Here is a 15,868-nt window from a genome sequence, read left to right as displayed (position 1 = left end):
TCAGCCAGCAGCTGGATTTCCTTATTCTGAGGAGGAATGTCGTAAGGCACAAAAGGCTCATTTCGCATAGAGAACTGGTCAGCCTCTCTATCTTCCTCCTGATCTTCGTCAAACCCATAAAACGGAGGCACAAAGTTGTCTTTCATATTCTGACTAGGCCCAGGTTGACCAGCAGCACCAGCATTATTCACCAGACCAACTGTTGTCCTCTTTCCACCATCACGAGATCCCTGCCCCTGGTTGGAGACTCCATCCAGGTTGACCCCACTGTTCTGAGCAGAAACCCGCTCGAGTTTCTCAACTTTATCTGCGAGAGCCTTCTGACCAATGGCAAAACCTTGCATTATATTGATCAGTTCGGTCATTTTCTCCTTCAATTCCAGCATATCAGCACTGGGAAGCTCCATGAGTCTGGGAGTGTTTCTTCTTGTGTAATATCTGTGAGGGCGAGTTGAGTGCAGGGGTACAGCTCTACGAGCGCGAGCAATGGTTCCTGTTTACAAACAAGCGCGTTAGTAATAGTCACCTGCAAAATAAAACACAAGTTATCATGATTAATGCATGTATGCAGTGTCTATCCATATGAAGGACACTTTGTCTCTCGACCCTGGCATCATCGAGACAAATAATAAGCCGGCATTAACATTCTGATTAGCAGTGTTTGATTTTGTCGTGCAGATCGGAGATATGCGATTTAGCAAGAATACCCCCAACCATGTGTGTGCTTGTGTAAGTGCATACAGTAAAGCAAATAAAGCTTGTCACCCAATCACTGAATAGAAACCATCATTACATAACCAAAAAGTGCACAATCGGTGCAATAGTCATACATCAGATCAAATATCAAATACAATCCTCCAGAATAGAAAAGAAATACAGACAAAGTGAATTCCGTCAACAAGCCTGACGGTAATTCAACCCAAATGAAGGATCTAGCTAGATGAGGGTCCCACAGATGGCCTTATCTCGCCTTCCATCCTTGCGAACTCTGCGGCGAACCTGAGCTCTATGTTCTCCTGCTGTAGTCTTCCAACTTCCTTCTGATGAATCTTCATCTGCCTGAAGTAGTGGTCTCTCTCTGCCATGTTATGATCTCTCTCGGCCCTGATCTTTGCCTTTTCCGCTTCCCACTCTGCAGCGAGGACTCTGGCTCTCTCATCTCTCTGATCCCTGATTAGGATTTGCCTCCTCTTCTCATCTTCAATCACCTTTGATGCTCTGAACAGCTTCTCCTTTGTGATGTCATGCTCCCGGTTGGACGATGCTAAAGCTTGGCTGATCTTCCCATAATAGGCTGTATCCATCTCAAATCGCTTGGTCTCCAAAGCATGCCGCTTATCCTGATCTTCCATCTTCGCTTTGAGCTCCTGATTAGCTCTCTGAACCCGAGCAACACTCATCTCCAATTCCGTCTTCTCTGCAAGTAGCTGATCTCGTTCCCGCTTCATCTCTAAGAACTCATCCATACTAACAGTAGAAGGAGTCTCCTCAACCAACGGATACCACGGATCGACCATAGGAAATGGTAGACAAGTAAGCTCCACTCTCTTTCTGAGCCAATCATCGAACGGAGGAAAAGATCTGTTGTTAGCTCTACCCCAGGAAGCCTTGCCCTTCCTCTGAATGCTGCGCCATGCATCGGATACCTGCTTTACCCTATCCTGGTTATCCTCAACCGGGAAGTACACAGATTCCTGAATCTCACTCTTGTACGGTGGAAGCTCCATAGCGAATCCCATTTGCCTCTTAAGAAGTGTCGGGTTGTAATTGATGCAACCCTGAACCCCTATAAGCGGCACATTAGGAAAACCCCTGCAACTGCAGATAAAGTCCTGTCCAACTCCACTACTGTGAGTCCAATCTATGTCCTTAGCCCTCAAGCCCATCAGTTTGGTCGCCCAAGTAACATTCTGGCCCAGAAGAACAAAAGCACCCTTGGATGGTAAGTAACCCATAAACCACTTGACCAATAACTGCGCGCAGCATCGAATCAAACCCCCACGCCTCTTCTCATTCCGGTTATGAACCGAATAATAGACATCTCCAATCAATGTAGGGATAGGATTCCTTCGAATAAACAGGCGGATGGCATTGATATCCACAAAGTTCTTCTGGTTGGGAAACAAAATGATCCCATAAATGCTCGCCGCAACCAGAGCACAGACAGCTTCCCAATTCCCCAATTCTGACTGCTCTTTAGCCTTAGCCTCTAGGAAACTCAGATGAAAACCAGGCAGCTTACCCTTCTCCTTCAGATTACTCTTCACTTCCTCTGGACTCAGATAGAAAGCACGGGAAATCCCACCAATATCAGGTTCTTCCTTAGTAACACGGAAAGGAACTTGATCCCTGATCTGGATATTCAAAATATCAGCATAATCTTCCAACATCGGCCCTAGCACGTAATCGGGGAAGACGAAACATCTCAGCTCGGGATCGTAAAACTGAAGTAGAGTATGGATGGCGCTCCTGTCTCTGTCCATGAGCCTGAAAACCATCTTCAGAATACCCCCATACACCGCACGAAACAACCCCACATGGTCAGGAGTGATCAACGCTATCATATCCTTCAACACACTGATATCCGGGTCAAAGAAACTGTAAGCAACATCATCCTTCAAGCCGGGTCTTCTCATCTCTGAATAGAAAGTCTCTCAGCCAAGATCTCGATCCAAAGGGTCCCTGCATATGGGTAAACATGTGTTAGATGTAATTAATGCAAGATGCAATGATGCTGATGAATGAATGCAATGCGTTGCCATCCTCCAAGCCATCTGGTCATCTGCACTGAATCTGGGCTCTGAATTGATCATAACCATCTGAGGAATACACAATCACAATTCTGACCCACGGGTTCCGAAATAAACGGAAGACAGATACATCATCATCACCACTGGTCTCTGATCAGACACACCATCACCATCTGAATCGGCCCAGGGAATCCGAAATAAACGGGTCCCCACTGATAAATATCTCGGCCCGGGGAATCCGAAATAAACGAATCCCCACTGATAAATCACGGACAGCACTCCGGCGTCACGGCAACAAATAACCATAAATCCGACTCATAAATATGTCTCTGAATCACAGCTCAAAAGGTCACCATCTGATTATGCATCTGAACAAATCAACCTCCCCTCACAGGTTAATTCTAAACAGGTCATCCTAAGGCGGATAATAGTCTCAACGATCGGGCGGAGATACTCAATGGGTTTGCCCTTGCGGGTGTGCCATTGTAGCTCCCTTAAGATCGTCTAAACCAAAGATCCGGGAAATGATCGGTCATCAGAGTCAACAGCCCAAAAGAGATAACCCAACCAAAGTGGAGAACCCCACTGGAAGAGCACTTCTCAGATGAACCTCATCCGACTTGTGGTATGTCACGTCGCAACAATATGCCCAACCGACACATGAGCGACATGAGACCACGCTAATCCTAGGTGTACACTCGGGCCTGGGTTTTAGCCCCACTCAGAACACCCACCCCACACAACAAAACCACCTGCAGAGGACAGCAACAACATGATAGTATGATGCATGCAAACATTTAATGCAAGTATATAAACAATGGTTAGTATAATAAATGCAATAAATAAACAATACAAGCAACCAAACCTATACTAAAGCGCTAGGAGAGACTCGCTTAGGGACCATGGACCAGCATAGGTCAACATGCTCAAGTCCCCAGCAGAGTCGCCAGCTGTCGCATCCTGCGAAAAATCAACCGGCGAGCCTAAAAAGAAAACACACAGAGCCGCCACTAAGCGTTATTTATCCCAAGATAGGGAAAGGAAACGCTCAGAGAAACCTGGAAAGACATGGTCTCGCGACCAAGACAATGGGTTCGGGAGTCGGTTACGCGAGGGGAAGGTATTAGCACCCCTCACGTCCGTCGTACTCGACGGGATCCACGTTCTAGAAAGATAAGGTTGCTATAAACATACATCACACACACACACGGGGACGCAGGTGGGGTTAAGAAGAAAGGGCTCGATAAGGTATCGCACCTTATGCCTACATATCTTGTCTGGAACAAGAATCAGAGCCACTGTAGTTCGGCTTACACACGCCAAACAACACAAAACAATCATACAAAGGGGGTGGCAAACATGGAGCCCGACAACCACTGGATGGAATTACGTCGGCATCCGAACCAAAATATGTACAAAACGGCAAACGTGGAGCCCGACTGCCAATCACTGGGCTTACGTCGGCATCCGAACCCAAACAATCAATAGCAAGTAAACACACGCAAAAAAGAAAAAGGTTGCCCGGAGTGGTCTCGCACGACCACCTGCCTACATACCTCGTCTGGCACGAGGATCAGGGCGATGTAGTTCCCCTGAACGGGACTGAATTGCTAACCAGAAACCGGGGAAAGATACACAACTAGGGAGCTGAGACTCGAGCCTAATGTTGTCATGCATCGTTAACCCTAAGTTCGGTTTTCTATCCTACTTGCATAAGCAAACTAACCTAACCAGGAAAGAAGCTAGCACACAAGCATACAATCATATATCATCAAATGAGAACAGGTATCCCAAACAAGCATGTCAATCAGATATCCACATAACACGCACTATAGCCAAACAAGGGGCTCAATCAATCAGGTTTGACCGCCGAAGCGAGTCGTCTGTACAGGCTGGTTTTGCTCTTAACCTTGCCATTACGAGGCTAAGGTGAAGCAGATGAAAGGATGAAGTGAGGATCAGACCTCACGGCTCTTATCCCTAACCAGGGAGAGCTGACAAATGAGCATGGGTCCAGAATAGGGGAACCCTTCTATACTCGATGACTCTGACTCAACAGATCTTGGGCTTTTGATCTCAATGCTACAACCATGTAATGGGAGCAAGGAGAAGACTCACTGAATAGTGGGGGACAGGTTGCTTGTCCCTACCTTCCACCAATTGCCTTACTCGAAGGGCTTTTCCTGCTTGGCTTAAAAATAAACATACACAAGCATTGCCTCTTAAGGAGGACTTCAGACATTTATTTGCCCGGCCCGGTAGCAGCCGGGTCTCCAGACTACATGAAGCCAAGAAGACCTACCTCAATGCAAGTTGCTTAAGCAACGCAAAGCAAAAGTTCGCAAGGAATTGAGCAACTAAAGGTACCTGTACAAAAGTCAAACAGAATCAGCATCTACTTTCACAAACAGACAACAATATAATGATCAATTAACCAAGTACAATTATACTCATAATGAGGTGCATAGCACAAGGCTCACATGCACCAACATCCTACAAAACAAATACATTAGTCATATGTGTCAAGTAACACAATCCATAATGTGGAGCAAATCTCCTTAATCATTATCTTTAACCTGAAAAGGTACAATCACACTCCAAGGTAAGTACTATGACCACTAGGACTAGCCTAGGGTCAAAAAGATGGAAAAATCCTAAAACAGCAGCCAATTCATGATGAAAACCAAGTAATATCAAATACAAAGGGATCCCAATTGGTCCCATATTCAAACTATGTTCCTATTTTAAATTATGCAACCTAGAAGGCAAATGAAGCAATGTTGAGTCTCATACAAACAACCAGCAAGATCATATCCAACCACATGTCAAAAAGGATCCAAAAAATCCACAAAAATTCTATCCTAACCACAAGGCATTCAACAAGTCACATATTAAATTTCAAGTCATTTGGCCTAATAGATCAATAGGAATTAATTAAACATGGTACAGCATGCAAAAACAACATCAAATGAAGTCAAAATTTATACACCAACTTCAATCTAATGGTAAACAGCAATGGTGCATCATAAATCAGTAGGACCAAAGCCAAAAGCTACATTAATGTGTCAGGAATTATGCTATCAATTTTCATGTCCATTGGATTAATTATGAGGATATGGCAACATAAATGCTAAAGGTTACACCAATGGAACTCTAACATGCTAGGCAGTAAGAAAAAATACTAATCAAATCGAAAATGGATTGTAAAAATCCACAAAAATTATCAGTGATAGCTAACATGTTAAACAAGCTTCATGCAAAAAATTAGGGTCATTGGCCAATGGGAAGCATGGAAAAATATTTGGGGAATTCAGCATACCAAACTATGTCACATATGTACATATCCAATTTCAATAATTCATACATAACTAACCATAGGCTAAAAAATTATGAAATCTATGTCAAAAATTCCAGGGATGAGTTAGGAATCAATATCTCAATTTTCAATTATTTTGGATATAGCATGTGGTTTCTATAATTAAAATGGTAACATGTATGAAAATATGTACACATTAGAATATCTCTATGGCTATTTAGATTTTTTTAAGCAACAATTTGTTTTTTATTCTAAAAAAAAAGAGAAAAAAAAGATGATCAACAAAAAATCCTTGAATTTTTTGGATTATTAGTGAGCATTTTGTGATTTTTTTGAAGTTTTTTAAATGATTATTTAATATTTATTTAGGTTTTAATATAGGATTAATTGATTAATTATGATGCAATGGCTCAGCTGGTAATTCTTAAGCTAATGCCTAAAACGGCACCGTTTCAAATAGATGAGGTGGACGGTGGTGATTGATTCTGGGGACTGAAACACGAATCCACAACGAAAAGCAGACGGTAGCGGATCAAAGCATGCAGAAATTTCCAGAAAGTCCTTCTTCTTCGCGCGGCCAGTGTTCCTCAACGGCGATAGCGGTTTCGAGCAAATGGCGACGGAAACGCATGAATAATATACCGATTGAAGCGGTTTTGTACCAGGATCATGAATCCATAATCAATTTCAACAATAGCTTACTACATAATGCGAATCGAAGGAAAAGGCGAATGGAGACGAAACCTAAATCGCGGATTTCTCCCTCAATCTTTAACGAAATTACAAATCACAAATGGATACGTTATCTATGAGCTACGTACTACACAATCCCTAACTCGATTGAAGCTACCACATGATGCGAAATCCAACCTTTTCTTGATGAACAACGACGAGTTCGGTGGACTTTGGCTTTGATGATGACGAACAGACGCGGCAAATCGCTTCAGGAAATGCGAGAGACGGTCCTTGTAGCTCCAGCACTTACGATTGATCAATCTTCTTGGACTGTTATGGAAATCGCAGGTTTTTTTGCAGCCGCTCGAATCGGTAGCTAATTCCCTTTGTTCTTCATCAACAGAACTTGTTCAACCTGCAAAATGATTATCAACCGAAAGTTTTTGCCAAAGTTCACAAAGTCTTCATCAATTTGGGCAAGAATTGTGATGAAGCTCTTCGTGAGAAATGAGAGAGAGGAGAGAAAATTTTCTGTTATCTTCTGTTAGATGAAAAGTGTGTTTGTGCCAAATGTGATTGTGAGAGAAAAATGATTAACCCTGCATTTCTGTTATGGATTAAATATATATACCAAACACTAATCCAGGTCTTAATTATGCTTAATGAAAAAAAAAGTGAATTAGTGAGAATTGGCTTGTGTGCATTTTGGACTTTAATTCTTTTTGAATTTAGAAGCATGACAGCAGCAAATTAACACTTTGAGCAAGTCCAAAATATCATTTGGGAGCTGTTGGTATTGGCCTCATTTGCAAATTCCCAATATTTTCCAATTTCACCATGTGATGGCTTATGTGTCCATTTTTCCAATTCATTTTCAAATCCAATTCTCAAACCGCAAGGCCTAGGCATGTTGTGAATATTCCAACAAATTTCAAATGCCATTTGTGAGGTGTTGCAAAAATCCCCACTCAAAAATTCCAATTATTTCACAAGTTGGACGATTTTGCCCCTGGTTCATTTAACAGTCCAGTTGAAATTTGACCTTTTGCATTGAGCATTTTCGGGAAAATCCAATGATGCACCCTCAAAGTACATGTCAAATGGAGTTTGTGCATATAAAGAACTTGCAATTTGGACAAAGTATGTGGTAGTTATGGCCTCCCGATTACGGTCTTTTCTGAAATTCATCTGACCATATCTTGCAAACCGTACATTGGATTTTCAAGTTCTTGGACTTTTTGGAAAGGTGAGAACAAGATCTACATCTGTCATGTTGAACAATTTTTCATTTGAAGCTTCCTTGGACTTCTGTTTTTGAGGTCAAAACTTTCCACTTTTGGAAACTTCTATTACAAGTCAGTTGCTATTTTTGGCAGTTTTTGTCCTGACTTGATTTTCTTCCTTTTTAAGCTTTGAGATGTCATTTAACACTTGTTCCAACATGAATGAAGTGTGTCTAACTCATTTCCACCTCCAAATCCATCAGATCATGTACAGTTGACCACAGTTGACTTTTCATCTGATAGATGAATCTGGCAATGCATAGATCAATTTAAACCCCAATCTCCAACTGAAATGGCTCAAGGGTGACACCCTAGCCTCAATAAGCACCATATAGTCACAAAATGAACCCCACAACCATCAGAAACCTCATCTCCTGACTAAGCCCTGACTGGCCCAATGCAACTGATTAGGGTTGACCAGTGGTCAAAACCCTAATCTCAAGGAATCTTCTTCAATCTTCAGATGACGTCCAACCATGATGATGATGATGTATCGATTCCATCAACATGAAGACCAATACCCTTGGGAGTCACAAAACCCTAATTCACAGCTCAATCCTCAGATGGCCCATGATCAATCAGTACAACCCTAGGCTTGCATTTTCTGACTTCCTCATCTTCTGATTCAAGACTTGGGAAGATAGCTTGCACTATGTAACCACATGTTATGCAATATGAAATGCCTAATGTCCTAAAATGAAATGCAAACATGTTAATGCTAGTCCCAAGAGAGGAGGGCAAATTTTGAGGTGTTACACACTGGTGCCAAATCTCAAGCAAAATCTAAGTGCATCCATAATAAAAGTAAACCTGTGATGTCACATCATATGTCTCAACACCAGAGGAGAAAATAGCAGAAAGGGAAACACCAAAGATGGAGATGCCATCACTGTGGGAAATTTGGTCATCTGAAGTCGTTCTGCTATAAACTGTATGGTTATCCTAGGCCTGCTCATCATCATCAGAATCACTATCAATCCAGACCCAAACAGCACAGGCCTATCATTCAGAAACAATGGATCCCTAAGACTAATGTTACTGGTCTGATAGCTCACATTCCCCTCAGAATCTCAACCAGAGAAGAATGGTACTTTGATAGTGGATATTCCAGACACATGACTGGAAACCAAGACCTGCTGACTGATCTGCATCATCATACCATAAGCCATGTAACCTTTGGAGATGGAGCAAAAGGTGAAATCAAGGGAACAGGTAAGCTTGATTGTCTTGGAGTTGCTAAACTTGACGAGGTTCTACTAGTTAAGGGCTTGACTGCAAATCTAATAAGCATCAGTCAATTATGTGATCAAGGTCTGAATGTTAACTTCACTAAAACTGAATGCCTAATCTTTGACAAAAATAATGAAGTGATTATGAAAGGAATCAGGACCAAAGACAACTGCTACATGTGGAGCTCTCAAATGGATTATCCCTTAAAGTATTGGATGAGTTAGATGCTCTCAAGAGTGATGAAAAACAAGTCTGTGGGAAATGTCAGACAAAGATGTCACACCAGAAGCTCAGAGGAGAAAAGGTTATGATGGCTCAAACAACTGAGAGGTTAGATCAAATAGGTGGACATATGACCAGTCATAGGCAGAATGGAACTGTTAGGACTAGGCCACAGGGGACTTTATGTTTATCTCGAAGCAAAAAGGCCAAGAACAATGTGGAGAAGATTGGAGTGGCACTTGCTTCTACACATGTGAAAGGTATAGAAGATGGAAGCAGTTGGGCTCAACTGGGTTGGATGAAACTATTGATTGCATGCAATGTCACACACGATGTCATGACATTGTATTATGACAACCTGAATTCTGAAACTAGATCCAAAAATCAGACTCAGCATAGATGGACAAAGTACTATTTTTGCTATTATCACTTCATTAGAAGATTCGTGAAAGACAAATTCAGAGGTCTAAAGCATGGAATGGAACTAGCAGACAGGGTTGCAAGGAATTTGGGTGAAATTCAAATTGAATATGAGGGAGGAAAATTAGGGATTTGGACTCTTGTGAAATTATGGCAATTAAAGAAGAAAAATAAAAGAAATAAAAATAGTGTCTGCCCTTTTAAAAGAAAGAGCCACATTAATGATAAATCATTCCCTAACATTGAAAATAGTATCTATTCCTTTAGCACACGCTACCTAAACACAACAATCTCCATTTCCATTTAACTTCTCAGAGAAGCTCAGCTAGGGCAAAGAAACTTTTCTCAAAAGTCCTACAACATGTCTCAACATCCATCATCATCTGGTTCAAAATCCTCCCACCATGCAAAGACTCCCTCAATGGAGTTTGTAGATGAAGACGTGATGGACGTTACTCCCCTGTGCATGATACCAGGCGACACCCCAGGTCCCTCCTCCAAGGCTGGAGATAAGCAAGGTAATACCTCTGGTAACTCCTCTCTTCCAAAAGACATGCATTATGCTGATCGTGCCATAAGGAACCTAGTCACTGGGATTCTAAGTGAAGGGCATGAAGTCAAAGGGGTTTCTACCCTTCTGTCCAGAAGGGACCCCTCTCCTGAGGAGGAACCTCATGCTGATAAAGATGATGACTCATCTAGATCAGAAAAGGAAGTTGCTGCTGAAGGGCTATGCTCTCTAGGTAAAACCCTACCTAACAAGAAACCAAAAGTGTCTCAGGAGAAGGTTATTGACCTAGAGGAAGAAAGCTCTGAAGAAGAGGATGATCCTTTGATTCATCTTGTAAAACCTAGTGTAGGTGAGAAACTGAGAACTAGGAAAGGGAAAAGTGTGGCTAAAATGAGAACAACAAGAGTGAAAAAGGCTGCTGGTGTAGGACCCTCAAAATCCTAGAGCAAAGTTGAGGTTGGGAAAAGGAACGAAAGAGACATCTTTGACTCCGAGGAGGATGTCGAAGACGATGTCCCAGACATCTCCCCTGCAAAAAGACAGGTTGTTCAGAAGTCTCCTGGCAAAGTTGTTGTTGTGCACCTAGACAATATCTCCTTCCATTTAGAAGATGGTGCAACAAAATGGAAATTTGTCATTCAGAGGAGAGTAGCTATTGAAAGAGAGCTTGGAAAAGAGGCTGTAGAGGTAAAGGAAGTAATTGATTTGATAAAAAATGTTGGACTAATAAAGATTGTGGTAGCTCTACCCCAATGTTATGAGGGGTTGGTAAAAGAGTTTATTGTTAATATCCCTGAGGATATTTATGAAAAGAGCAGCAGGGAGTTCTGTAAGGTGTTTGTAAGGGGAAAATGTGTGAAATTCTCACCAAGTATTGTCAATAACTTCCTAGGAAGAGGAACTGATGGAGGAGTGGACCTAGAGACTATAGACAATGAGGTCTGTAGGGTTATTACAGATGGCCAAGTTAAGGAATGACCTAGTAGGAATCACTTATCAGCTGGGAGGCTCACTGTCAAATATGCCATCTTACACAAGATTGGTTCAACTAATTGGGTGCCTATTAATCACATCTCTACCATCTCCATTAGTCTTGGAAGAATCATTCATGCAATTGGAACAAGGATTAACTATGATTTTGGAAAGTTTATATTTGATCAAACCATCAGACATGCCTCTACAAATGCTGTGAAATTACCCATTGCCTTCCCATCCATTATTTGTGGTATTATCTTAAGTCAACAACCAGGCATACTCAATACAAATGACATGCCAAGCAAAAGAAAAACCCCTTTATCCATTCATTATAAGCTGTTTGAGGGAAGTCATGTAAATGATGTTGTCATGACATCTGCCAGAAGGGAACCTGCATCTCAAGGGAGCTTAATTGACCAACTAAAAGATACCTGTAAGTAATTGGAGAATGGTATAAAGGTGGCCAAGGCAAGAAAAGAAGCTTTGGAAGCTCTTATTTGTAGCTTGGAAAAAGAGGAGACAAAGAAGGCTGGTAAGGATTCAGATGCAAAAGCACAATCCAGTGGCAGCTCTGAAAGCTCTGATGGCTCTGAAGGTGAAGATGAAGGCGAAGGTGATACTTCTTCCTCTGATTGATGGTTCCCCCTCTTGTTTGTTAAAGACTGAAGACTATATGAGGTGTGTTGTGAAGACTGTGAAGCTGTTCTGTCTGATGTTGCTTTATGGATGCTGAAGTTTTTTGGTTTTTTTTTTTAAATTGTGTAATGTGTGGCAGTCCTCATTGATGTCTGTTTTGTAATATTTAGGGCTCTTAAAGAGTTCCTTGGATTTGTTCATTGTCTCAGCTATCACAGCTGTGTATAATGATGGTTTGTACTTCCTGAATATTATGTTTTAACATGCTGAATGTTATAACATCTGATCTAACTTTCTCTGCTAGGCTAATAGACATTTATTTTGTCTGATTGGTCACCTTTGGTCAATTTTGACTAAAAAGGGGGAGAAGTGCTGATATGGAAGTTGTTGTGGAAGTTGTATAACTGGAGGACAGCTATTATTAAAGGAAGTGCACAGGTGTTAAAACAAAATGTTGTTCTGTTTACAGATGTCAAAGAGGATGTCTGATATAGTGCAAAGGTGTTGATGTTGAAGCAGATGTCAGAATGACATTCTGGCTGGTACAGGTGCTGGAGTTACAGTAGTTGTTATGTTCATGGAGACTGTTTGTTGTGTGCACAGATTTAGGGGGATAAGGAGTACCCTTGTGCATTTGTGTGCCTTACTAGTTGCACCCATAACTAGTAATTCTGTTTGTGTTGCACAGATTTAGGGGGAGGAGAAGTACCCTTGTGCATGTGTGTATTACTAGTAGCTATAGCTAGCAATTGTTTTGGTTCTACTGCTTTTTAAACTACTGTTAAGTTGGTTAACTGCTGATAGTTACCTTGTGAACAAAAAGGACAGATATATGTTTTAGCCAAAATTTGCCAAAGGGGGAGTTTGTTGATTCTAAGTGTTGGCAGCAATTTTGGTAAAACAAAGAGTGTTCATAAGATGTTATGTGTGATGTCTTAACATGAGATATCCTATGTACCTGCTGGAGTTCAAGAACTTGTTCATGCAGGATTGTTTCAGAATGCCACATACAATGCCATGGCTTCTGATATTGGATGTACATGCTGAAGCTTAAATGAAAGACATGTTCATGCAGGATGGTTTCAGATGACACACACAAGGTCATGGCATCTGATATGGTTTTACCTGCTGGAAGTTATAAAAGGAATTATTGGATTATGCAGGATTTTTCCAGGATGTCAGACCCGATGTCACGACATCCTGTACACAGAACATTCAATGTGAATGTCTGGTGTTTTGTGATTGCACAATTAATGGCAATCTTTGTATGATTGAAGATCTGATTATCTGGCACATTCAATCATGGATTACAACCAGATTTACTTATTTTCCAAGGAGATCTAACCAGTTGTTATAAAAAGATTTGATTGGAAAATAGATTTAGGGTTTTCAAGATGTCCAAGCCCAGCTGGATGCTTCTATAAAAAGGGACTTAGAAAACCTGTTTGAACACACAACCAAGTCTGGGCAAAATATAGAGAGAGAGCTAGGGTTTGTGTCTGTTTAGTCATGAGACTTGTAAGCCATTCAAGTCATCCATTAATGATTGAATTGGACTGATTTGTGGTTGTAATTTGTCACTCTAAAGTTGTTAAGCAAGAGTGTGTGTCTTCTAGATCAAAGCTGTGAAGCAAGATCAAGAGTGTGTCTTCTTGATTGAAACTGTGAAGTAAAATCAAGAGTGTGTAATTGAAAAGTATTTTCTTTTCTCAAGGGATTGTTGTTTAAGATCACAGGTGTGATTGTAGGGAAGTGAGTGGGTTCTCATATCTAAGAGTGCTTAGGTAGAAATTGCACGGGTAGAGATTAGGTGAGAAAGACTATAACTTGTTGAAGGGTACGAAGAGTTTTTGAACTAATTCTATTTTAGTGAATTTCCTTCCTGGCTTGGTAGCCCCCAGACGTAGGTGAGTCGCACCGAACTGGGTTAACAATTACTTGTGTCATTTGCTTTACCATTCTGTATCTTTATCCTATGTATGTTAACAGATATTAGTGTTGTGACATTACCTTCGACATCTTATATCTGATACCAGAATTTCACTTACCAAAAGTTCCTATCCACATTAGTCTCGTTGATCATGGTTCTGGCCATATCTTGTAGAGTCCATTCTTCCTCTCTACGACTCCATTTTACCGTGGAGTTCTAGGCAGAAGAAATCATGGGAAATTCCATTAGCATCAAAGAGTTTTTCAAATATTTGTTTTTAAATTCTCCACCATGATCACTTATGACTTTTACAATTATGAGATCTTTCTCATTTTGCACTTGGGAGCATAAGGTAGAAAACACAGAATGTGACTCATCCTTGTGTTAGAGAAATTTCACCCATGCTTCTTACCATTGATAGAGGCCATTTTCACTAGACCAAACAAGTCAATATGTAGAAGTTCCAATGGTCTGGAGGTTGAAACAACATTTTTAGCTTTGAAAGAAGTTTTAGAATACTTTCCTTTCTGACATGCTTCACAAAGAGCATATGAAGAAAACATCAGATTTTGCAGGCCTCTGACTAAATTTAGCTTGTTTAGATGAAAAAACCTCCTCATGCTAACATGGCCTAATCGTCTATGCCACGTAAATTTCTCTTCATTCACAGGCATAAGACATTTTACATTTTGATTTTTCAAATCAGATAGTCTTATCTTATAAATGTTGTTCTTCCTCTTTCCATTGAAAATAACTAAGCCATCCTTTTGACTGACAACTTTATAGGACTTTTGACTGAAAATAATGTCATAACATTTGTTACTTAATTGACTTATGGACAAAATATTATGCATTAATCCTTCAACTAAAAGAACATTAGTAATGGAAGGAAGTGTATTGTTACCTATTATTTCAGAGCTAATGATCTTCCCTTTCTGGTCACCTCTAAAATTGACGTCGCCTCTATGCTTAAGTTCTAGGCTTTGGAACATATGCTTTCTTCCTGTCATGTGCCGCGAGCATCCAGAGTCCAGGTACCACGATTGGTGTCTTAACTCCCCTACTAAGTATATTAGCAACATATACTATCTTATCCTTAGGTACTGTAGCGGTAAATTCATGACCATTAAGCTATGGATAAACTTAACGTCAATAAAACCAGAGTCTCCACAACGCTTTTATTGTTTCCAAGGGAAAAGGGAAAAGTATGAACAAAACCCAAAGATAAGAAGTTTTAAAATTAAAACTAATAAAATTCTAGAGATTACAGGTAAGGGGGTTGGTTACACAGAGGGAAGGTGTTAGCACCCAAAGTGTCATAGGTACTCCTAGGAAGCCCTTTTTTGTGTGTACATGTGTTTTGGTATAAAATGATATTTGCAATAAATAGAGTGTGGGGATGAGAAAAGAATTCATTAATTATATTTTTGTGTTTGACAAGACCTTCGGACTTGTGCCTACGTACCAACATAAAATGAGGGATCAAAACCTCGTAGTTCGTGGTATCAATTTCAAAGTGAGTGAATTTTCTTTTAACAAAAATTTAAGTTTAAGAAAGGCACCAAGGGCCTAAAAGAGTTTGCATGAGTGTTAGTTCTTTTTCTCTTTTGAAATTTTAGGTAAATATGGTTAGATTCATTTACAAGTTTGATTGAAGAAAAGAGTTTAAAAATGCAATGGCAGTTTCTAATTTGCAAAAGAGTCTAAGTTTAGAAATCACAAGCAAAAAATATTTTGGAAAGAGGGGGAGATTTGAAATTTAAGAAGTGGGAATAGATGAAGAGACTAATCCTAAGCAAAAATTTAAAAGTCGAGAGTTGAAAAGATCTGACCTATGGGATGCAATCAATTAGACAAGAGTGTCATATAGAAACCCATTTTACCCTTGGACTTTAGAATCAAGCAATATCAATACACAAA

General features: G+C 40.5%; 1 protein-coding gene across 1 annotated transcript; it reads right to left on the bottom strand.

Moving 5' to 3' along the window:
* Window positions 1-773: 773 nt before the first annotated feature.
* On the bottom strand, window positions 774-7,329 carry LOC127084570 (uncharacterized). The gene is made up of 3 exons (XM_051025052.1): window positions 6,937-7,329; window positions 5,053-5,117; window positions 774-2,682 (listed from the first exon to the last, which is right to left on the bottom strand). Exon 3 carries the CDS (start codon window positions 2,634-2,636, stop codon window positions 933-935), a length of 1,704 nt encoding a protein of 567 aa, XP_050881009.1. The 5' UTR covers window positions 2,637-2,682; window positions 5,053-5,117; window positions 6,937-7,329; the 3' UTR covers window positions 774-932.
* Window positions 7,330-15,868: the final 8,539 nt, after the last annotated feature.

The sequence above is a fragment of the Lathyrus oleraceus genome, chromosome 5 (genome assembly GCF_024323335.1).
Source record: "Lathyrus oleraceus cultivar Zhongwan6 chromosome 5, CAAS_Psat_ZW6_1.0, whole genome shotgun sequence".
NCBI classification, from domain to species: domain Eukaryota; kingdom Viridiplantae; phylum Streptophyta; class Magnoliopsida; order Fabales; family Fabaceae; genus Lathyrus; species Lathyrus oleraceus.
Note: the sequence above shows the minus strand (reverse complement) of the source record. Positions and strands in the feature narration are given on the sequence as shown.

Excerpts from the sequence above, each read along its gene's own strand:
- LOC127084570 (XM_051025052.1), bottom strand. The coding sequence starts at position 2,636 with ATGAGAAGACCCGGCTTGAAGGATGATGTTGCTTACAGTTTCTTTGAC.